Consider the following 24,547-nt stretch of genomic DNA (forward strand, 5'->3'; position numbering starts at 1 on the left):
ATGTAACAGTGATACCCATTGATATTGGGGCACTTGGTATTATTAATAATAATAATAATTTTATCATTATTATATTACACTTCATCCTGCCTTCTATAGATCATCATCATTATAATGTTACATTTCATCCTGCCTTTTATAGATATAAATGTATATATATGTTTATGTGTGTGTACACATGTCTATGCACATGTATGCATGCATGGATGTATATATGTGTGTGTATGTATGTATGTATGTATGTGCAGGTAGTCTTCGACTTATGACCACTTATGAGCCCAGAATTCCTGTGGCGAAGGAAGACATTTGTTAAGTGAACTTTGCCCAATTTTTACGACGTTTCTCGCCACAGTTAAGTGAATTGTTGCGATTGTTAAGTTAGTAACTTTGTTAGATGAACCTGGCTTCCCCCATTGATTTTGCTTGTCAGAAGGTTGCAGAAGGGGAATCACATGACCCCGGGGCACTGCGACCGTCATAAATATGAGTTGGTTGCCAAACACCTGAATTTTGATCATGTGACCACGGGGATGCTGCCATGGTTGTAAGTGTGAAAAATGGTCATAAGTCACTTTTTCCAGTGCCATTGTAACTTAGAACGGTCACTAAATGAGCTGTTATAAGTTGCGGACTACCTGTATGTATTATGTGGGTGGGTGGATGGATGGATGGATGGATGGATGGATGGATGGATGGATGAAGAAGGGCTGGTCTAAAGTCACCCAGCCAGCTTTCATGGCTAAAGGAGACCTAAAACTCTCAGTCTCCTGGTTTCTAGGCCAGGATTTCAACCTTGGTTGAGGAAAGATTGGGACTCTTTTATCTTTCGATAAATAAATGGCTAAAGGACGATTAGTCTCAATATCCTGGCCATTCTTCCTTTTGTTCTGTTCTCCCTGAGTTCCGTTTGTAGGAACTGTTCCTTCTGCAGCATCTGGAATATTTGCAAGGTACTGTTTGAGAAATCAAGTGGGTGCACACAAGGGGTTAATAGATGCTCCTGTGGTTGATGTGTGACATTCGTAAAAAGCAGGCGGAGGTTGGACTCCATGATTGTGCCTGCCATCTTGACTTTTTTGACAGCATCCCATAGACATCCCCGATCTGCAGCTCTCTCATCTCCCAACCCTTCCTTAAGTGGCTTTTATCCCATGGACCAATTTCTGACAACTTTCAGAAGTTGTGGGTGACCCATCACTGAAGGCTTTTAAGAAGAGATTGGACAGCCATTTGCCTGAAATAGTGTAGGTTCCCCTGCTCGAGCAGGGGGTTGGACTAGAAGACCTCCAAGGTCCCTTCCAACTCTGTTACTCTATGTTGTTATTCTGTGTTTAATGTTTCTCAACTCAGTTACTTTTAAGAAGCATGGACTTCAACTCCCAGAATCACTGACCTATGCTCTCTAGACTTGGCTACTTCCTTTCTTCTCCCGTTCTCTCTGTTGACTGTTGAGCGTCGTTGTTTTTTCCCCCTTTCCCCAGTGGGCATCTTCTCTTTGTGTATGCTTTTTTTTGTGTGCTTCGCAGAAGAAAAGAGCCGACTTGAATTTCAGTTGTTCCTTGTCTGATTCCAATTTTGGAGTACTTTCATCTCTGTTTGTCCTGTTCTAGCAAATCTGTAGATAGATGTAGGGTTTTTTTCATGCTTCATGAGCTTTTCTGTTCACTGCATTCCTCTACCAAGGATTTGTTTAAAAAAAAAAAGGATGGGGACTAAAGAGTTTTTGGTGAAATTGTTGATTGATTGATTGATATATTAAATTTATATGCTGCCCATCTCACTACCAGCCAACTCTGGGAGGTTTCCATATTGTTTCTTGAAGTTGCTTGAAACTTGACATGGTGTAGCACAGACCTGGGAATTTTATGCGCCCCCCCCACTCCGCTACATCCTTGTGACTGAATCAAATGTAAATAAGGGTACTCCATGCACACAATACAACTGCAGGTGACTGCCTACACACCTTCCCAAGCCTATTGGTTTGGCTCTCCACAATAGTCTTAGTTTCTCCCCTTGGGAAAATTAATTGCCCACCCTTGGTCTGGCAGCATTCACGGCTCCACTTTTTTGGTAGGGCACCAACAATTGCGCAGTAGTTCAGTAGTGTGTTATGGTCAAATCTGACACAATGGTGAAGATGTTGGATCCACCTGGGAGAGATCAAGTTTCTTCTCCATTTTCTCCCATTGAAGCTTTTTGGGTGACGAGACCAGATATTTTTTTTTCCTGAACCCAGACTGTGTTATTGAGAGAAATGGGAGGCTGGAGCATTGTGTACAGTGTGCCTTGAATTACGGAGCAAGAGGTCGGATAAAAATCCAGCAAGTAAACAAACAAACAAAGATCACAAAGGCATTTCACCTGTTCTTAACCAAGAGACCATATCTTGGGAGACAGATGGGTTATAAATTAATCCTTCTGGTTAATGTACATAGATTGAGGGAAATTGGTAAATTTGAAAGACAGCAGAAGTTGATGGAGATTTTTGTAAAAGAGAAAGAGTACACAATAATCCACTCACTGCCTTAAACTTCTCTTTAGTTCACAGGCTGTATGTGTATGTATGTATGTAATGCATGTATGCATTTATTTATTTGTTTGTTTAATATGTCATCCATCTCTCGATAAGGTGACTTTTTTACCCTTTAAGTGCATGAATATTTGTGGTTGAACAGTTATTTATTTATTTATTCATTCATTCATTCATTTTATATGTCATCCATCACTCGATAAGGTGACTTTTTTTAACCTTTAAGTGCATGAATGTTTGTGGTTGAAAAGCTATCTATCTATCTATCTATCTATCTATCTATCTATCTATCTATCTATCTTATATGTCATCCATCACTCAATAGTGCAACTTTTTTAACCTTCCTTTAAGTGCATGAATATTTGTGGTCGGCTTTCTCTTAACTGCTTATTTCCTAAACCTGTCCGAATGATTCATTGTGAGGTTGTTCAAAGCGCTGTGGATAGGCAGGAGAAAAATATCTGTTGTTTTCTGCACTTGTCGAAGATTCGTTTCTGTTCCTGCCTATGTTTCCTGCCGTCCTGCAGCCATAGCCACATGCATGGCACGTTAACCATCCAGGCCTCTCCATAAACTTCCCTTTCTTGTAGAATATCAGTTCAGATATACAGAACACTCAAAAGATGCCAATGAAACTGCTGTTCTTAAAGTAGTATCTGTTAAGGATGGCGGTTGTGGGTTTTTGCTAAGAGGAAAAAAAAAAGGTTTGTTTTATTTTAAAATCAGTCTGGAAGAATGGCAAAACTAAATCTTGGAGTAACTTGGAGAACATCTCAAGGAGTTTCCCATCTCTGGTCTTCCATCTTCCATCAGTAACTCATCGAAACGGTTTCCTCCCCAAATCCTAGGCTCCCAAAACAGCAAGGGGCTGTTTTTGTGTGCTGTTTTTTTAAAATATTGAAAATTCACAGCCTCCAGTTTCTTTGTTGCTTTTCTCCTTTTCAAAAGGGCCATCAAAACTATTATTCAACTCTTAAATGTATCTTTTAATTGCTTGGCTATGGAGCCTGGCACCTGACAGTAATTTCCAATAAAATTCTAAATACCTTCTCATTGCTTCTATATTCTTTGTTACAGTCTTAACATTCTTTGCAAAACGGGAAGATAAATTTAGATTGTTTAAATATAATTAGATATGCTTTTGATACATACTTGTTAAGTCTCAGAATACAAAACAGTCCTTAAGGATTATATCTACGATTTGTATCCCATGCACTCCTGAAATTGACATGTTTTTGGGCAGTGCCATTTTTCATTTACTATGATAATTATGGTTTGTTTGTTTCCTACTTTTTTTGACTGCTGGTCTATACATCTTGATGCATATACAGGTAGTCCTTGACTTACGACCACAATTGAGCCCAAAAGTTCTGTTGTTAAGTGAGACATTTGTTAAACTAGTTTTGCTCCATTTGACGACTTCCTTTGCCAAAGTTGTTAAGTGAATCACTGCAGTTGTTAAAATAGTATCACGGTTGTTAAGCGAATATGCCTTCCCCACTGACTTTGCTTATCAGAAGGTCGCAAAAGGGGATCATGTGGCCCCAGGTATATATCACGCTGCAGTAGTCATAAATATGAGTCAGGTGCCAAACATCTGAATTTGGATCACATGACCGCGGGAATACCGTAACAGTTGTAAGTGTGAAAAACCGTCATAAGTCACATTTTTCAATGCCGTTGTAACTTTGAATGGTCACTAAACAAGCTGTTGTAAGTCGAGGACTAACCGTAGCGCTTCTCTTAAGACTGAAATTGAGCCCAGAATTACGATCTTAAGTTGTGGCGGTTATTAAGCAAGTCACTGCCTGACCGTGCCTGATTTTTGACCGTTTTTTGCAGGAGTTTTTAAGCAAATACCACAGTCAATAAGCAAACCCGATTTCCCAAACGGACCTTTTCTTTTTTTGCTGAAAACTAGAAATAAACCCAGGAGACTTGACATAATGACGCAAAAAACGTGCAGTCACATGACCCACAGCCATAAAAGTGAGCTGGTTGCCACCGTGTAACTGTAGGGATGCTGCAGCTGTCGTAAAATTGAGATTGGATTGTAATATACAGGTGTTCTTCGACTTATGACCACAATTGAGCCCAACATGTCCGTCGCTAAGCAAGGCAGTTGGTAAGTGAATTTTGCCTCATTTTACAGCCTTTTTTGCGGTGGTGGTTTAAGCAACTCACTGTAGCGGTTAAGTGAATTGTATGGTCATTAAGTGAATTTGGCTTCCCTTTCCCCTCCCCCCCTTGACTTTGGCTTGTCGGTAGCTGGCTGGGAAGGCGAAAAATGGTGATCATGTGATCCCGGGAAACTGCAGCCGTCATAAATATGAATCTGGGCACTGCAACCATGCATTTGAATTTTGATCACCTGACCATTTTCTTTTTTTTTTTTTGGTTGTTTAATGATCCCATAATCCCTTGCGGGGTGGAGTCTGGGCAACTGAACGGAGCTGAGTGTTTCCTGGCCAGATGCCCTTCCTGTCGCCAATGCGGAGTTATATTCAGCAGATATATTCTCATTGTGCCCAGAGAGAGAGAGAAATATCTGTCTCTACCTAGGATCGAACTCACAGCCTCCTGATGATGAGGCGAGAGCTCCACCTCTAGGCCACCGCCCCACTCCACCTGACCATCGTCATAAATGCGAAAAACAGTCCTAAGTCACTTTTTTTGTAACTTCAGGCGGTCACTAAACAAAGTGTTGTAAGCCTGGGGGGCTGCCTGTATAAAACAGGAGAAAAAGGGCAATCCAGCGATCACATAAACATCAACTCAGGGCAAAGAGATTCAGCCTTCAATTTAAAGGAGGCTGGGGAAAATCTCTGGCAGTTCCCAAGCTTCTGTATTTTTTTTCCCCCCAGACTTGCTTTGAAGAAACCAAATCTGTCTGGCTTTGCTGTCTCTTGACCAGCTGGGTGGTGCTTGGCATAAAATGATTTCCAGAGTGCTTTGTTCCCTAAACCAGACATTTTCCAAGTTTTTCAGGCTGTGGAACCTGTTTAGGTTTTGATTTGGTTTTGTTTTTTTTAAGTTCCCCCCAACTCCTGACCCAGATTCAAAGCTCCGGTTGCAGAAAATTGGCTGCATTCAATTGTTGTTGTTTTTTTCTTTTTGCTTTTAGTATCTGTCAGAATTCCATCTTAATTTTTGCAGGAACCCTGTGAAACGCAGGTTGAAAATCCCAGGTTAAAAATTCCAGGTAGTCCTTGATTTCTGACCATTATTTTAGTGACTGTACAAAGTTGCTTCAACTGACAACCAGGGGTGAAAAGCTCCCGGTTTGGGCCTGATCCGGTAGCGATGGCGACAGGTGGTTCAGAGAACCGGTAGAAAAATCCCTGCGCCCCCACCCCCATGCCCAGCTGAGCCACGCAATCATCAGAGGCTTTTTTTTTTTTACTTTTAAAGCATTTTTTCTACAACCTCTTTGGCCGAAAAAATGCTTTTAAAAGTAAAAAAAAAAAAAAGCCTCTGATGATTGCGCGGCTCAGCTGGGATCATCAGAGGCTTTTAAAAGCATTTTTTCTACAACCTCTTTGGCCGAAGAGGTTACAGAAAAAAATGTTTTTAAAAGGGAAAAAAAAAAGTTGGCCACGCCCACCCAGTCACATTACCCCCCCCACCAAGCCACGCCCACAGAATTGGTAGTAACAAATTTTACATTTCACCACTGCTTACAACCATTTGTTAAGTGACAGTTCGAAATTACAACGGCACTGAAAAAAGCGACTTATGTCCATTTTTCACACTTATGACCATTGCGGCATCCCCGTGGTCACATGATCAAAATTCAGATGCTTGGCACCTGCCTCATATTTATGACGGTTGCAGTGTCCCCCGGGTCACGTGATCCAGTTTTGCGACCTTTAACAAGCAAAGTCAGCAGGGAAGCTGGATTCACTTAACAGCCGTATTACTAAATTAACAACGGCAGTGATTCACTTAACAACTGTGGCAAGTAAGGTCGTAAAATGGGGCAAAACTCACTGAACAACTGTCTCGTTTATTAATGGAAATTTTGGGCGCAGTTATGGTCGTAAGTCCAGGACTCCCTGTTGAGATCAAGTAGAAGGCTGAAGCAAAGCTAAACAAAGGCCGGGATGGGTGATGGATCTAGTGGCTCTAGATGCTGGGTGTTGCCTAAATTTTTCATTCTAATGAGTACAGATAGTCCTCAACTTACAACAGTTCATTTAGTGACCGTTCCAAGTTACAACGGCACTGAAAAACCATTTTTCACAGTTACACACCTTGATTGTGAGTTGATCACGTGATCAAAATTCAGCTGCTTGGCAACTGATTCATACGTACGACCATTGCTGTGTCTTAAAAGTCATGTGATTACCTTTCCCCGACCTTTTGACAAGCAAATTCAACAGGGAAGCCAGGTTGACTTTTAACAACCAGGTGACTCACTTAACAACCGCAGTGATTCCCTTAACAACTGTGGCAAGAAAGGTCGTAAAATGGGGCAAAGCTCACTTAACAAATGTCAACCAAACAAACTTAACAACAGAAATTTTGGGCTCGATTGCGCTCGTAAAACAAGGATTACCTGTAGTAGTGATATTTTTTTGGTATTATGGTCTTTATGGCTGGATGGAAATTTGGCGGGGGGCAGTCCCTGCCCATCACAGCCCCTCAGACTTGAGAAAGTTTAGAGATGGGATTTTTCTTGTTCTAAAAATCCTGGAAAATATTTTCCATGAGAAATAATTACGCCAACATCATCCATCAAGCTTCAGGGTGGAGTTGGTGTTGAACTCAAGCACATTTGATTAGCAAGCCATATGATAACACTCTATACCCGTGTTGGCAAACCTATGGCACACGTGCCAGAGGTGGCACACAGAGTCCTCTCTGTGGACATGCCTGCCATCGCCAGATTTTTAGTTTCATTGCACTGGCCAGATGGTCTTTGCAGATGCTGAAGTGCCGGAAAATGGCCTGAAAATTACTTCATTCTCAGTCCAAATTAATTCCAAAACAAATTCTTCATAAACAGTCCTTCCGCCTTATCACCAACCTTTGTCGTCTTTGGCACCCTGCCAAAGGCTTTTCTTGGCAAAACCCCCACAAAGTTCAGAAGCAAGAGACTCCACAAGATACAAATGTATAAGCTTTCAAGATGCCCAATTTTTTGAAGCAAAGAGGATTTGTGTTAAATTCAGAATTTTATTACAAAATGATAATTAGTTTTGGATAGTAAAAAGGGCTGCTTTTTTAAAAAAAAAGTTAGAGGTATTATAATGGATAATTGAAAATCTGAAAGATATCCTCCTGTAGATTTTGAAATTTATATTTGGTAAATAAGTGTTTTAATGGTATTAAGAGATTTTTAGAATGTTTAACATAAGATTATATTATTTTAAAAGATATATGATATAAAATGTGTAAGATTTCAAGATGCCCAATTTTTCTGAAGGAAAGAGGATTAATGTCGAATTCAGAATTTCATTAGGGAGTAATGTTCAAAAAGAATGATGTTCGAGGGTATGGAAATGGAATTTATTCATGATCTTTACTGTTTCTAACACTGCTAAAGTATTGTATTATACATCAAGAAAAAGTTTTTTTTATAATTAGGAAGAATGAACTTAACTTAATTGGTTGTGAGAATTTATAAAAGGGAGGTTGATGAATTGGAGCAAGGGGAGTTAAAGAACGTGTGGGAGTTTTGAACTTTATAATTAGTTTATTTTAGCATATGTTTGTTAGATGCTATACTCTGTTTTTGCTCTGGGAAGTCGGGGGGTGGGGGGGTGGGGAGGGTGGGATAAGGGTGGGGGTGGAAAAAAGTGGTGAATAGAGAAATTTTTTAATAGAAGAAAGTATCTACGATTAGAATACAGGAGTTGCTCAGATAGGAGAATATTTCACAGCAAAGAAGTTAGAAAGGAGAGAGGAGGAGAGGGTAGGAAGAGGAGAGGGAGGGAGAGGAATGGAAGAAAGGAGAGGAGGAAGGGAAGGGGATAGGAGTAGGAGTGAAGGTGAGAAGGGGGAAAAGAAGAGAGAAGTGGGGGAAAGGAAAAGGAAGTAGGATGAGGTAGGAGAGGAGGTAGGAGAAAGTAGGAGAGAAGAGGAGGGAGGGAAGGGAAAGAAAGGAGGAGGAGAAGAAGGTTTGTTGTGGAATGAGGGAAGAAAGAGAAGAAGAGCAACCCCGAATGTAATTAAAATGTTTTATTGTAATGCTTTCTTTAGGGGAAACATGTATATGTAGGATTTATTATGTATAAGAAAATGTATATTTTCCATTATGCGGGGAGGGGGAAAGGGGGGGGGGGAGAAAATTGTATTTCTTATAAAACTTTTCAATAAAAAAAAAGAAACAAATGTATAAGATCCCAAGAGCCTTTGCTGCTCTTTTAAGCCTTATGGGAGGGGCCGATCATCTCCTGGCCTTACTCCCGAGTCGTCCTTTTTGCTTCAGCTGCTCTTGCCTTCTGGCAGCTCTTCTCATACGTGCACTAGGAACAGGCTCCTCCTGTTCCTCTGCCTCTCTGCTGTCTGACTCTGCGGTCTCCGGAGTCCGCGCATCACTCCCAGATGCCCTGGCCCCATCTCTGCCTCCGAAACAGAGCCCTCGTCCGAGCCTTCCTCAGACTCCAGGACTGGCCCATTGTCCTCTCCAGCCTCCTCACTGTCCGACTCCACTGCTAGCTCTGCAGGCTGCTGGTGGACCATAGCAATGCATGCGCCGGCCAGCTGGTGTTCAGGTTTCCGGTACTCCGGCGCGCACATATACACGCACGTTCCAGTTTGGGCACAGAGTGCCGAAAAGGTTCGCCATCACTGCTCTATCCATTTAAATTAGGTTGGTATTAAATATTCCTGCCCACATTTAAGAAGGGCTGTTGAGTTTGTTTGGAATATTCCTAGAGGACTTTACAAATACAGGTAGCGCTTGTCTTAAAACAGTTCGTTTAGTGACCGTTTGAAGTTACGACGGCACTGGAAAAAGTGACGTATGACCATTTTTCACATTTGCGACCGTTGCAGTATCTCCATGGTCGTGTGATCAAGATTCAGATGCCTGGCAACTGGCTCGTATTTATGACGGTCACAGTGTCCCGGGATCACGTGATCCCCTTTTACGACCTTCTGACAAGCAAAGTCAACGGGGAAGCCAAATTCACTTAACGACCCGTGTGACTTACTTAACAACCGCAGAGATTCACTTAAGAATGGTGGCAAGAAAGGTCGTAAAATGAAACAAAATGCACTTAACAGCCGTCTTGTTTAGGAATGGAAACGTTGGGCTCACTTGTGGTCATACATCGAGGACTATCTGGCACCTTTAACCATTTGAAAATGTCTAAAGGAAGTAATTTCCCTCAAAAGCAGAAGAATTTCATAATGTTTATGAATTTCATCATAAAAAGGGGCAAAAAACTCACTTAAGAACTGCGTTGCTTAGCAGCAGAAATTTGGGGCTCAATTATGGTCATAAACTGAGGATTGCTTGGAAATTTGGGGAAATGTGCAGGTTTCAAGGGGGTCATATTGTCCTTGACTAAATAATCCTCAGAATAATTAATGGTGCCTTTTGAAAGGAACTCTAGAAAAACTGAAGCCAGTTGGGTGTTTTCTAATTATTTCTTTTAATGATCAGCTTCTTAAAAATGTTGGATTACTGCTTTTAACGGTTCAGCTGAAGCAGCCAGCAGCCACCCAGTATTTTTCATGGATACTGTCAGCCGTGCTTTTTTACTCTTAAATCAGAATTTAAAACATCAGAGCTACAATTATTCCTTCCAGAGAAGCTTAGAGAGGAGGGAAAAAAATGGTCTCCTCTCAAGAGTTATATATCTTGTAAAAGCGCCATACGGTAAATTAGCTTGAGGATGTGGCCCGGGTGGCAAATTAAAACATATTTTAAAACGGATGATTTTCAATTAAAAGATCGGTTTAAAAGACTAATGTTTTAAAGAGTAATGTGCCTAATGCTGTCATTTTGTTTGTTCGGAAAGGTTTGCCTTTGAACTGATTATTATATTCTAAAGGTTGAAACTCTAATGCAGATTGTGCTGAAACAGTTCTCGGATGCGGATAATCCAGAGGTCTCAAAATCAATTTCATTGATTGGACGCATCAGGGCTGTGGTTCACCTTTGGGGGGACCGCGGGGGGACATGGCTGACTGGGTGGGTATGGCAGCTGGGTGGGCGTGTCCAGCTTGACTCCACTCCCTAAACTGCTGGCATGTTTCCTCTTTGCATTGGGGCCCCTTACATTTTCCAGGACAGCCTGGCGGGTCAGATCTGACCACATTGCAGGCTGGATCCGGCCCATCGGCCCCTGGTATAATCCATTCTCCCTCTTCTCAAAACACTAAGCCTGTTGTGAGCTTTGACTTATTTGCTAGGCTGCTTCTCTCCAATGTAGCCACTCCAATTTCGTTGAGGTTACTACCTTATCTCCATCAGCTCGGCAGTGGTGTTTGGGAGGTGTAGTTAAGAGATGCGGTTCAAACTATTTGCCCCTTTTTTTCCTTCCTTTTGACGGCCTCCTTTTAACTTTCACAGAGCTCAGATCTAGCAAAAACAAAACAAAACGAAAACAACCAAATAAAAGGAACTAGTACAGAATTCAGGCAGCTTTGGCAGGCAATCCTTGGAGACCGCGTCTCTTTCTTTCTTCTCCTCGGTTCTACTTTTGAATTCCAGCTCGTGCAGAACAAGGATTGCTTTTATTTACGCCCTCGGCTTAACATCCATTCGTTTAGTGACCATTTGAAGTTCCAACGGCACTGAAAAAAGTGACCTATGACGGTTTTTCACGCTTGCGACCATTGCAGCACCCCCATGGTCACGTGATCAAAATTTGACTGCTTGGCAACTGACTCATATTTATGATGGTTGCCGTGTCCTGGGGGTCATGTGATCCCCTTTTGCGGCCTTCGGACAAGCAAAGTCAATGGGGGGAGCCGTCAGAAGACGCCAGGCGTCATAAATGTGAGTCAGTTGCCAAGCATCTGAATTTTGAGCACCTGACCATGGAGATGCCGTAATGGTCATTAAGTGTGACAAACGGTCACAAGTAACTTTTTTCAGTGTCAAGTCGTAACAATCAGTAAACGAACTGTTGTAAATCAATCAAGGACTACCTCTATAAACCTGACAGCAAAGCCCACTCTCTTTTAGCCCTGATGATGTAACCTATTTTGAGTAATGAACCGTCTGCAAGAACACAACCAAGCTCAGAAATCTATCATTGCCTTTGCAACCTCGGTGTGTGTGTGTGTGTGAGAGGGAGAGAGAGGGGGGTGGGGGAGAGAGACTGACTCCTTTTCCACCCGTTATGCAGCTGCAGGGTATGGAACCTCTTATCTGACTACTCCCCAGGCAGTATCTCTACTCTCCCCTCCCTCCCCCAGTACCAAGGTCATTCACATGTACCACTACAACACCCCAACCAGACCGTGATCGAAGACCTTCAACCTCAAACACAATTTACACAGGATGTAAAAAAGATGTTGAGACTCTAGAAAGAGTTCAGAGAAGATGATTAGGGGACTGGAAGCTAAAACCTACGAAGAACAGTTGCTGGAACTGAGTATCATTTAGTTTAATAAAAAGAAGGACTAGGGGTGGCATGATAGCACTGTTACAATATTTGAGGGGCTACCCCAAAGAAGAAGGGGCCAATCTATTCTCCAAAGCCCCTGAAGGCAGGACAAGAAGCAACGGATGGAAACTAATCAAGGAGAGAAGCAACTTGGAACTAAGGAGAAATTTCCTGACGGTGAGAACAATTAGTCAGTGGAACTCCTTGCCTCCAGAAACTGAATGCTCCAACACTGGAAGTTTTTAAGAAGAGATTGGACAACCATTTGTCAGAAATGTTATAGGCCAGGGTTTCCTGCCTGAGCTGGTTGGACAAGAAGACTTCCAAGTTCTCTTCCAACTCTTTTATTCTATTCTAAGGTCCAAACACCCAAAGGCATTCAGACTGGTTTGGGTTAAGCCAAAAGCCCATTTCCCCCCCACCCATTTTCTCCCTCCTAGGCTGAGGCTGGGTTTCTCTTTTTGGAGTGGTAGCTAATAAACCATTATTAAAACCATTTGCGAATGCTGGGGAAATTCTCACATTGCTCATTTTGCAGCCTGTTAACTGGATTTTTGATATCTCTCTGCGGCTCCTAAGTGGTTTTCTGACTGGCGTGTTATTTATTTTAAGTTCAAAGTTACTCTAATGCTTTCTGTTTGGAACTGTATTTGTGCTGCAGCCTGAATAAGTAACAAACACGAAAGCTGCTTTTCAAAGAAAACCAGATTTTTCAAGTCCTCTTGGATTGGAAATAAAGATTCTTTCAATGTCATCCTAAAACGTTTTGCTCCTTAATTCAGAATCCAACGTATACTGTACAAGTCAGGTTTCAAGTCTTGCTTTGAATTGATGGCTTCTTTCATTTTCTCTTTGTGACATGCTCCCCACCCATCCCTGGATGCCACTATAATTTTTTTAAAAAATCACATTAATTTCACAGAATCTAATTTTAAAATACAGCTAGTTCTCGACGTACGACCATAATTGAGCTCAAAGTTTCTGTGTCTCAGAAGTGAGACGTTTGTTAAATGAGTTTCGCCCCATTTTACAACCTTTCTAGCCACAGTTGTTAAGTGAATCACTGCGGTCGTTAAGTTGGTCACGTGGTAGTGAAGTGAATCTGGCTTCCCCATGGACTTCGCTTGTCGGAAGTTGTCAAAAGGGGATCACGTGACCCCAGGACACCACGACCGTCATAAATATGAGTCAGTTGCCAAATGTCTGGATTTTGATCGTGTGGCAATGGGGATGCTGCAACAGTTGTAAGTGTGAAAACTGTTCATATATCACTTTTTTTTAGTGCCATTGAAGCTTCCAACGGTCAGTAAAGGAATTGTTGTAAGTCAAGGACTACCTGTATGGAAATTCATTGAGTAGAGCTTTCATTAGTTTCCCCCTCTTCAGAGAAACATTTAACGTTTTCCTGTATTGGGGTGATTTCTTATTTATTGAGGAAGGAAAGGAGCAGAATGGTAAAACATAAGATCGGAAGGGACCTTCACACCACCTGTTGCAGCATCTGGCAACTGACTCATACTTACGACGGCTGAAGCAGAGGTGGGTTTCAGCAGGTTCTGACCAGTTCTGGAGAACCGGTAGCGGAAATTTTGAGTAGTTCGGAGAACTGGTAGTAAAAATTCTGGCTGGCCCCAGCCCCATCTATTCTCTACCTCCCAAATCCCAGGTGATCCTGAGGAAATGGGGATTTTGCAGTAACCTTTCCCTGGAGTGGGGTGGGAATGGATATTTTACCAAGCCATGCCACGCCCACCAAGCCACACCCACAGAACCAGTAGTAAAAATATTTGAAACCCACCACTGGAAGTCTCCTGGGACCATTTGATCTTCAACCTTCTGACAAGCAAAATCAACGGGAAAGCCAGATTCATTTAACAACCATTCATCTAACTTAACAACTGCAGTGATTCACTTAACAATAATGGCACAGAAGGTTGTAAAATGGGGCAAAACTCACTTAACAACTATCTTGCTTAGCGACTGAAATTTTGGGATTAGTTACGGTCGTAAATGGAGGACTACCTGTACTCCAATGCAGAAGGCCATACAGAAACCTCAACTCCTTGCAGTCATCTATTTTCACAATCTGATCGCAAATAGGGTACCCTGGACTTTTGTGCTGAATTACTTGCCAGCCCTTAGGGGGAAAACAGGTAGTCCTCAACTTACAACAGCTCATTTAGTGACCGTTCAAAGTCGCAACAGCAGTGGAAAAAGTGACTTAGGACCATTTTTCGCACTTACAACCAATGCAGCATCCCCACAGTCATGAGTTAAAAATTCAGATGCTTGGCAGCTGACTCATACTTATGATCGTCGCAGCATCCTGGGACCATGTGATCCCCTTTTACGACCTTCTGACAAAGCCAATAGTGAAGCCAGATTCACTTAACAACCGGGTGACTAACTTAACAACAGCAGCGTTTCGCTTAACAACGGTGGCAAGAAAGGTCGTAAAACGGGGCAAAACTCACTTAACAAACTTTAACATTCCTAGTTGATTTAGAGTTGCCCATAGGCATTGCCACGTACCGTGTTTCCCCGAAAATAAGACCCAAGCGGAAAACGAGCCCTAACATGATTTTTTCAAGATGCTTGTAAAATAAGCCCTACCCTCAAAAATAAGACCCAGTTAAGACACGGTGGCTCAGTGGCTAAGACACTGAGCTTGTCGATCGAAAGGTCGGAGTTCAGCGGTTCGAATTCCTAGTGCCGCATAACGGGGTGAGCTCCCGTTACTTGTCCCAGCTTCTGCCAACCCAGCAGTTCAAAAGCAGGTGAAAAATGCAAGTAGAAAAATAGGGGCCACCTTTGGTGGGAAGGTCACAGCGTTCCGTGCGCCTTTGGCGTTGAGTCATGCCGGCCACATGACCACGGAGACATCTTAGGACAACGCTGGCTCTTCGGCTTTGAAACAGAGATGAGCACCGCCCCCTAGAGTTGGGAACGACTAGCACATATGTGCGTGGGGAACCTTTACCTTTAAGATCGTCAGACTGATGCATTTCATTACCGTATTTCCCCGAAAATAAGACCTAATCGGAAAATAAGACCTAATGTGTCTTTTGGAGCAAAAATTAATATAAGACCTGGTCTTATTTTGGGGGAAACACGGTTCCTACGCTGTGAAGGGTGCAGGGCTGAAATGCTCCCGGTTCGGACCGGATCACCCGATCCAGTAGCAATGGAGGCGGATGATTCGGAGAACCGGTAGCAAAAATACCTCCCCCCCCCCCCCAATGCCCAGCTGAGTCGTGCAATCATCAGAGGCTTTTTTTTTAATTTTTAAAAGCATTTTTTTCTACAACCTCCTCGGCCGAAGAGGTTGTAGGAAAAAATGCTTTTAAAAGCCTCTGACAATCCCAGCTGAGTTGTCTAATCGGCAGAGCCTTTTAAAAGCATTTTTATACAACCTCATTGGCCGAAGAGGTTGTAGAAAAAATGGTTTTAAAAGTTAAAAAAAAAAAAAAAGTTGGCCACGACCATCCAGTCACATTATACCCACCCACCAAGCCATGCCCACAGAATCTGTAGTAACAAACCTTACATTTCACCACTGCTGCAGACTGATGTGCACACCTCCCAAATCCCAACTTCGCGTTGTATGGAGATGCGTGTCTTGCAAGCTGATTGGTCGATCCGACTTCCTCTTGGGAGGTGGGCAGCAGGCAAGGCACATTCAAGCAGCACAATGGAACAGATAAATGCAGTTTCTATGTACCCATCTCCGAACCACAGAGGCATACATTCCTGACATGCAGGCTTCTGAGGGCCCTCCCAGCAAGCCACGATTTCCCTGGCATGATAAAAACATATTGCGATGCCCTGATGCCAGCTCCGTCCCTTATGTATTTGTGCGCACTGTTCTAACACAGCTGCACAACTGGTGGAGTTTGTGTCATTTGCTGCCCTCTCTTCTCTGTAGATACTCATGGCCTATTAGCTGAATTAGTGTTGTAGAAGTGTGTGGGGACAATTAACCATAGTAATGAGAAGAGACATCAAATGCCACAAAGAAATCTCAGTGCATTTTTGTCACAAGTCATCTTCAAGACGCACAAGTGTTTATATTTCATATTGCCATAGTGATTTTTTTTACCAGTTAAAAGGAATTAACAAGGATCTCAGGCTTGTTTTTTTCCTGGGGGAAGGTAATGAAATGCCTCTTAATTATGTTACAAACCCACATAAAGTCTTTTTTGCTATATTGTTACTAGTGGATACTATGGCTGAATATCCATAATATATTGGGGGGTGAGTGTATGTATACACATACACACACTATATATACACACACAAACACATATAAATGTGTGTGTATGAATGAATGTATGTGTATGTATGTGTATATACCGTGTTTCCCCCAAAATAAGACCCTGTGTTACATTTTTTTTAACCCTGAAATAAGCGCTTGGCCTTATTGCCATGCGCTCAAAAGCCCGATTAGGCTTATTATCAGGGGGTGTCTTATTTTGGGGGAAACAGGATATATATACACACACATACATACACACATACATACATATATCTATATCATATATATCTATATCAATGTGTGGCGTGTACAACAATAGCAATAGCACTCAGACTTATATACAGATAGATATACTTACAGCAATTCACTTAGTCACTGTTCAAAGTTAGAATAGCACTGAAAATAGTCAATCATGACGATTTTTCATACTTATGACCGTTTCAGCATCCCCACGGTCACGTGATTGACATTCGGATGCTTGACAGCTGACAGACAATATATGACCCTTGCTGTGTCCCGGGATCATGTGATTCTCTTTTACAACCTTCTGACAAGCAAAGCCAATGGGGAAACCAGGTTCACTCAACAGCTGCGTTACTAATTTAAGAACTGCAGTGACTCCCTTAACAAACATGGCGATAAAAGTCGTAAAACGGGGGTAAAACTCCCCTTAAACAACGACACTGCAACCATCACAAACACACGCCTGTTGCCAAGCCTCTAAATTTTGATCACATGACCATGGGGATTGCTGCCACAGCCGTAAGTGCGGGAGATGGTTGCAAGTCATTTTTTTCCAGTGCCATTGTAACTTCGAACGGTCACTAAACGAACTGTTGTAAATCAAGGACTGCCTGTCAATTTATGCTGCTCTAGGAACTTTAGAAGAGAACTTTAGAATAACTTCGTCACTTTGAATGTACACTAAATTTCATTGCATGCAGCAGCTCTCAAAGGGTCACCACCTCCAACATACCTTACATAAACATGACATAAATAAATACAAAATTATGTACATGTCACATATATTACAGGACACAGGGAAACAACCAAGCAGACCAGCAAAAAGATGGTTCTTAAAATTGGCTAAGCTAATGCTTTGAGTGTCAAGAGTGGATTTAGGGGTCCCCGTGTCCAAACTAGGTGTGTGCACGATAGCTGTCCTGCTCCGGTGCTTCTATTTTTTTATTATTATTTTTTTTATTAAAAAGTTCTGTAGAAAATACAAACATTTTCACCCCCCCTTCCCTCCTCAACCCCTCCCTCCCCTTTCCCACCCACCCCCTTCCCCTTCTTCCCCCCCACCCCCCTCCCTAGACTTCCCAGAACAAGCACAGGATATAGCGTTCACAAATCAAAAGCTAAAATATGCTAACAAATTATTACATTTCATATTCTCCCTAGATCCTTAACTCCTTATAATTCAAAAAACAAACATAAACTACTTAAAATTACTTCAGTCATATGCTATATGAATCTTCTTATTCGGATTTTGCCTAACTTTGCCTAACTAATTTTTTTTTTTTAAATTTGATTTATATGCCGCCCTTCTCCGGAGACTCAGGGCGGCTTACAATGCGTTAAGCAATAGCCTTCATACTTTTGTATATTTATACAAAGTCAGCTTATTGCCCTCACAAACCGGGTCCTCATTTTACCTACCTTAGAAAGGATGGAAGGCTGAGTCAACCTTGAGCCTGGTGAGATTCGAACTTACAGTAATTGTAGGCAGCTGAATGATAATAACAGGCTATTAGTCTGCTGCGCCACCAGGCTCTTTTGCATTAAGTGGTGAATTAATCTTTTAATAAAAGCTGTAAACCTTGGTCGATAAACCTTGTTTATTCTTTGGATAAACAAGGTTAACATGGTAGCACTAGAACAGAGAGCTTTGCTGGCTGAGGAATTCTGGGAGTTGAAGTCCGCAAGTCTTAAAGTTGCCAAGTTTGGAGACCCCTGTGCTAGACGTTCTTGGTTGTGGCCCAGGTGGTCAAGGCAAGGCAGGCCTTTAGAGTAGGGGTCCCCAACCCCCGGTCCATGGACTGGCATGTGGCCACGGCATGCCCGAAACAGGCCCCCGCAAACAAACGAAGCCTCATCTGTAGGATGCAGACAGCATACAAAACCCCCCACTCTTCCCAATCTGCGGAAAAACTTCTTCTCCACAAAACGGGTCCCTGGTGCCCCAAAGATTGGGTGCCCCCATTTTAGAGAGTCCTTTATTGTCTTCTAGAAGGGTTCAACAAACTCTGGCCCCTCTGACGACCACTAAGGCTCCACCCCACGCTACCCTGAAAGCAGAGCCCCCCCCTCCTCCCCCCCCAACAACAGCCCCTATATTACCAGGAAAGTCCACAAGGCATAAGACAGATGGTAGTCCTCAGGCCAGCGACCAGGTCCAACGCAGGTCTGAAGGTAAAGCAAAACAAAGGGCAAAAGCAGTCCACCGGGTTAGGCCCAAGGCCAAGGGTTAAAAAAGCAGAGACGGGGTACAAGGCAAAGGCAGGGCTAGGGTAAGACAAATGGCAGTCCTTGAAGCAAGGCCAAAAGGCACGAGTCAAAAAAAAAAAAAAAGGCATAAGTTAAAAAAAAAACCAAAAAAGGCAGTAATTGTTCCTGGCATAGAGTAACTCCTTACAGCTACTCCTTCAGTTGCTCCATCCCAGGTGTTCCTTGTGAGGAAGGGTGGGGTGGCCTCCTCCCGTGTAGCCTTGCAGCCCTTCTCTGGGCCTGCCTCCGCTCGAGGCAGCTGTTCCCCATCAGAGGAGATCGGCTGCCTATCAGCACCACGGCCTGTCAGCAGCCAAACCTCCCTCGGGGTCTGTGAAGGCAGGCAGCTGTCCGTCCGGTCAACCACTTCTCCCAATGTCTAAAGGGGCCAGCATCGTCCTCAGTCCTGGCCTCTCCTAACATGCCAAGGAAGACATGCCATCCCTGTCAGATGGTCCCAGTTCCTCCTCCTCCTCCTCTCCGTCCTCCTCCTCCGAACCGGCTCCGATGGGGCCATGACATTTTTTGTATAATTCTTCATTTCACAACCTTAAGGACTTGTTTGCCCCCTTTTTTTTAAAAAAAAAAAAACATCTTCATTATTCATGTATAATTAACATACGTTTGAAAGAATCTTTTCCGTGTAAGCAGCACAAAGATAAACTTCCTTTCATATCAGTAGACACATTCCTTGGTTTTTCTGCTCATGGAATTCATCCTAATGATCAAACATTCCTACGGTGGTGTGTAGATGCATAGGAATTCTTCTGCCCTACAAAAAAGTTTATAACTGGCTTCTTGCTTTGAGGTGCATAAATTGCACACACCACGTGTACTTTTTTCAGCAAGTCTTCGGGTTGAATAGGGGGCAACGTATTTAAAAATGGGACGTGGGCGTGCAGGAAGTCCTCCCTGTTTGTGAAATATTTTGGGAAACAAGAACACATCCATCCGATGTCTTGGTGTTTGCCGGCAACTTTTACAGCCAGTTAATTGAACGCCATTCTTCTGTGAATGGAAATACAAATAGACTGTTACCTTCCACAACTGAAGCTAATTTTACACACGAGTATGCAAAGGGCTAGTGAATTCATCAGCCCCAATCTGCTAAATGTGAATTGCATGAAATTATTTTTGGCGGGGGAAGTGTGGCAGTGGCGATGATAGATAGATAGATATATAGATAGATGAGGTAGGTAGGTAGGTAGGTAGGCAGGTAGATGATAGATAGATAGATAGATAGATAGATAGATAGATAGATAGATAGATAGATGAGGTAGGTAGGTAGATAGATGAGATAGGTAGGTAGGTAGGTAGATAGATGAGGTAGGTAGGTAGATAGATGATAGATGATAGATAGATAGATAGATAGATAGATAGATAGATAGATAGATAGATAGATAGATTAGGTAGGTAGGTAGGTAGGTAGGTAGATAGAAAAGATAGGTAGGTAGATAGATAGAAAAGATAGGTAGGTAGGTAGGTAGATAGATGAGGTAGGTAGATAGGTAGATAGAAAAGATAGGTTAGGTAGGTAGATAGATAGATGAGGTAGGTAGGTAGATAGATGAGATAGGTAGGTAGGTAGGTAGATAGATGAGGTAGGTAGGTAGATAGATGATAGATAGATAGATAGATAGATAGATAGATAGATAGATAGATAGATAGATGAGGTAGGTAGGTAGGTAGATAGATGAGATAGGTAGGTAGGTAGGTAGGTAGGTAGGTAGATGATAGATAGATAGATAGATAGATAGATAGATAGATAGATAGATAGATAGATGAGGTAGGTAGGTAGGTAGATAGATGAGATAGGTAGGTAGGTAGGTAGATAGATGAGGTAGGTAGGTAGGTAGATAGATAGATAGATAGATAGATAGATAGATAGATAGATAGATAGATGAGGTAGGTAGGTAGATAGATGATAGATAGATGATAGATAGATAGATAGATAGATAGATAGATAGATAGATAGATAGGGTAGGTAGGTAGGTAGGTAGATTAGGTAGGTAGGTAGGTAGAAAAGATAGGTAGGTAGGTAGGTAGGTGGGTAGATGATAGATAGATAGATAGATAGATAGATAGATAGATAGATGAGGTAGGTAGGTAGGTAGATAGATGATAGATAGATTGATGATTGATAGATAGATAGATAGATAGATAGGGTAGGTAGGTAGATAGATAAGGTAGGTAGGTAGGTAGGTAGGTAGGTAGAAAAGATAGGTAGGTAGGTAGGTAGGTAGGTAGGTAGGTAGATAAGGTAGGTAGGTAGGTAGGTAGATAGATAAGGTAGGTAGGTAGGTAGGTAGATAGATAAGGTAGGTAGGTAGGTAGGTAGGTAGAAAAGATAGGTAGGTAGGTAGGTAGGTGGGTAGATGATAGATAGATAGATAGATAGATAGATAGATAGATAGATAGATAGATGAGGTAGGTAGGTAGGTAGATAGATGATAGATAGATTGATGATTGATAGATAGATAGATAGATAGATAGATAGATAGATAGATAGGGTAGGTAGGTAGATAGATAAGGTAGGTAGGTAGGTAGGTAGGTAGGTAGGTAGAAAAGATAGGTAGGTGATAGATAGATAGATAGATAGATAGATAGATAGATAGATAGATAGATAGATAGATAGATGAGGTAGGTAGGTAGGTAGAAAAGATAGGTAGGTAGGTAGGTAGATGATAGATAGATGATGATAGATGAGATAGGTAAGTAGTTAGGTAGGTAGATAGGTAGATAGAAAGAAAGAAAGAAAGAAAGAAAGAAAGAAAGAAAGAAAGAAAGACCATGTTAGAACTAACAAGACACCAAAACGTAGAGTTGATAAGTGTTTGTGTAACAGTAATGACCAACCAGAGATTATTACAAATTAGTTTAATTTACTTTATTGTCCTTTCACCTCGTACAACGAAATTAAATGCCATCTTTTAAATGCCATTAAGTGCCATCCCACTTTATAAGGCCGTGATGGCAAACCTATGGCCCTCGAGCCATCGCCCCAGTCCACTGCACATGCCAGCTGGTCTTTGGTTCTCTGCCACGTATGCACAGGGGGCGGGGGTGGGGTGCATGCGGGGGGGGGATGTCACACACGCATTGCATTTTGGGGGTTTGGGCCCACACTTTGGGCATTCGGTCCGGAAAAGGTTAGCCATCATTGTTCTAAGGCGTTGCACAAATGATGAGAAATTATTTTTATTTATTCAGCTATTTTGAGACTTTTTCTTGCTCTGTATTTCTGTGACCGATTTTTTTCTGGAGGGTAGTTCCGTTCCTTTATGAAGTTGTGTTGTGTCCCTTATAAAAGGACCTGAGTAACAATTGCACACTTGTGACAGAAAACTAGCAGTAGTAACTGAACGGTTGCCATTCTTCGCAGCTCTTATCTAGCGCCCCAAAGTATCAGGAGCACCCCTAGATTTTGGCTGATTATCTAGTTTTCAAAGCAGAGGTGGGGGGGAAAGCATTTTTGAATCCGTTCGGAATTCAATTTCACCTGTTAAGCTTGAGCCACTGAAAAAAATAAACAGCAAAAAAAAATAATGGCTGAAAATTTCTCCTCTCTGCCCACTCACCCAGTGTTATTGCTGTGTCTTCAGCATTCGGAAGCCTTCAGGCTGTTCTCCATTTTCCACAAAATGCTGGAGAACTACGGCAGGAGGTAGTCATTGTTGCCAGGGCCTTGTTTTGTGCTGTTCCCACCGGTCTTTGATCAAGCTCCATGAAACAGGAGATGCAAGAAAGAAAGAAAGAAAAAAGAATAGCTTTTTGTAGCTGCTGCTCATCCAGAAAGCGGTTTCTTGCAGTGAGTTTAAATGCCAGAAGGTGTTCGCCGTGTCGTTTAGCTCATTGACTTTTCAGCCTGGGTTTCCCTGTGAAAAGGGGATAGGGGAGACGTCAGACATTTTAGAAAAAGGTTCTGTCCCTCTGGAAAGGAAGCATTACAGGGCCAAGCAGTCAAGTTGAAAGGCATTTCTTTGTTCGTATCGGTGAACAATTTTATTTTTGATTTCTTTTTTTTTCCAGGTTCTATTTCAAATGGGGGCGTTTGCCACGGGCAGTTGGAAAACAGTGATTTGCCAAATTGACAATATCACATACAGGATGGATGGATGGATGGATGGATTAGAGGCCATCAAGTTATTTTTTGAGTCCTATCAAACACAAGGATAGATTTTCTCCATGATGATCTCTCCCCAACACTAACATATTTTGTGTGTGGGTGGGAGGGAGGGGAAGGAGGCAAGGAGGGAAGAAGGGAAGGAAGGAAGGAAGGAAGGAAAGAAGGGTGAGGGAGGGAGAGAAAAGGAAGGAAGGATTTTTCAGCATCATCTTGAGAATACAGGTAGTCCTTGACTTATGACCATAATGCAACCTTCCCATAAGGTCGCAAAAGGGGATCTCATGACCAGTTAAGCGACTGGTCACAAGTCCAGGATTTTCGGTAAACAAAAAAACAGCTTGTGGTCCTCAACTTACAACCATTCATTTAGTGACCATTCAAAGTTAAAATGGCACTGAAAAAAGGGACTTATGGCCATTTTTCACACTTACAACCTTTGCAGCATCCCCACGATCATGTGATCAAAATTCAGACACTTGGCAGCTGACTCATATTTATGATGGTTGCTGTGTCCTGGAGTTATGTGATCCCCTTTTGCGACCTTCTGACGAGCCAAGTCAATGGGGAAGCCAAATTTGCTTAACATCCATGTTACTAACTTATCAACTGCAGTGATTCACTTAACAGCTGTGGCAAGAAAGATCGCAAAATGGGGCAAAACTCATTTTAACCAGTGTCTCACTTAACAACAGAAATTTCCGGCTCAGTTGTGGTCATAAGTCGAGGACTAACTGTATTTTTATACTCCTGTCTGCTAAATCAATAATTGCTCAAAAGTGGACATTCTTAATATATTTTATCATTGAACAATTGGTGTGATTCCATGTGGATTATTATCTGGAAAGATTATCCAAGCCATGCTATTAATAGTAACAATTCTTAATAAATCTGGTTTTATATATGGAAATTGGTTGAATGTAGCGATATTATTCTTGGAGGTTATATGCTTGCCTCAAAAGAATTTTAAAAGTAGAAAATGTAACAGAAATAACATTTATGTTCAAGAGCAAAGCAGAAAACCATCTTACATTTGATTTACACTTCTGTTTACTATTTAGTTTCATTTCTTTGTTTCATTTCTTTAAACAAACAAACAAACTGACTTTTCCTCTTTTTTCTTTTCTTAGTTCCAAGAGAATTGGTCGAACTTCATCTGAAACTGATGAGGAAGATTGGGAAATCTGTCACCGCAGACCGATGGGAAAAATACTTGATCAGGGTATATCGATTTTATATTCCTTTGAAAACATAATACTGGATGATGAGAGCTTCGCAGTGTTTAATAATACCCCGCCTAAAGTCAAAAACGTCTGTGTGGATTTTGGAGTTGATTTGTGATCTGAACTGAGCACCTGTAACACAGGTAAAGGTAAAAGTTCCCCTGTCCAACTTTAGGGGGCGGTACTGATCTCCGTTTCTTAGCCAAGGGAGCCAACATCGTCCGAAGACATTCCATGTATCATGTAGCCAGCATGTCTATACACCGAGGTGCACCGAATGCTGTTTCCTTCCTATTTATCTATAGAAGAGCAACAAAGATTAATAGGGGATTGGAGGCTAAAACATATAAGGAACGG

The 24,547-nt window shown here is 42.0% G+C and overlaps 1 protein-coding gene across 2 annotated transcripts in view; it reads left to right on the plus strand.

The window, feature by feature from the left end:
• Positions 1-24,547, plus strand: part of RSF1 (remodeling and spacing factor 1) — a 61,288-nt gene that overhangs the window by 3,057 nt on the left and 33,684 nt on the right. For both annotated transcript variants that reach the window (XM_070942981.1, XM_070942982.1), the window contains exon 2: positions 24,098-24,189. In XM_070942981.1, the coding sequence (XP_070799082.1) occupies positions 24,098-24,189 (92 nt within the window). The remainder of the gene's footprint in view (positions 1-24,097; positions 24,190-24,547) is intronic.

The sequence above is a fragment of the Pituophis catenifer genome, unplaced genomic scaffold, assembly GCF_029215685.1.
Source record: "Pituophis catenifer annectens isolate HBS135680 unplaced genomic scaffold, rPitCat1.0.hap2 SCAF_4, whole genome shotgun sequence".
Lineage (NCBI taxonomy): Eukaryota > Metazoa > Chordata > Lepidosauria > Squamata > Colubridae > Pituophis > Pituophis catenifer.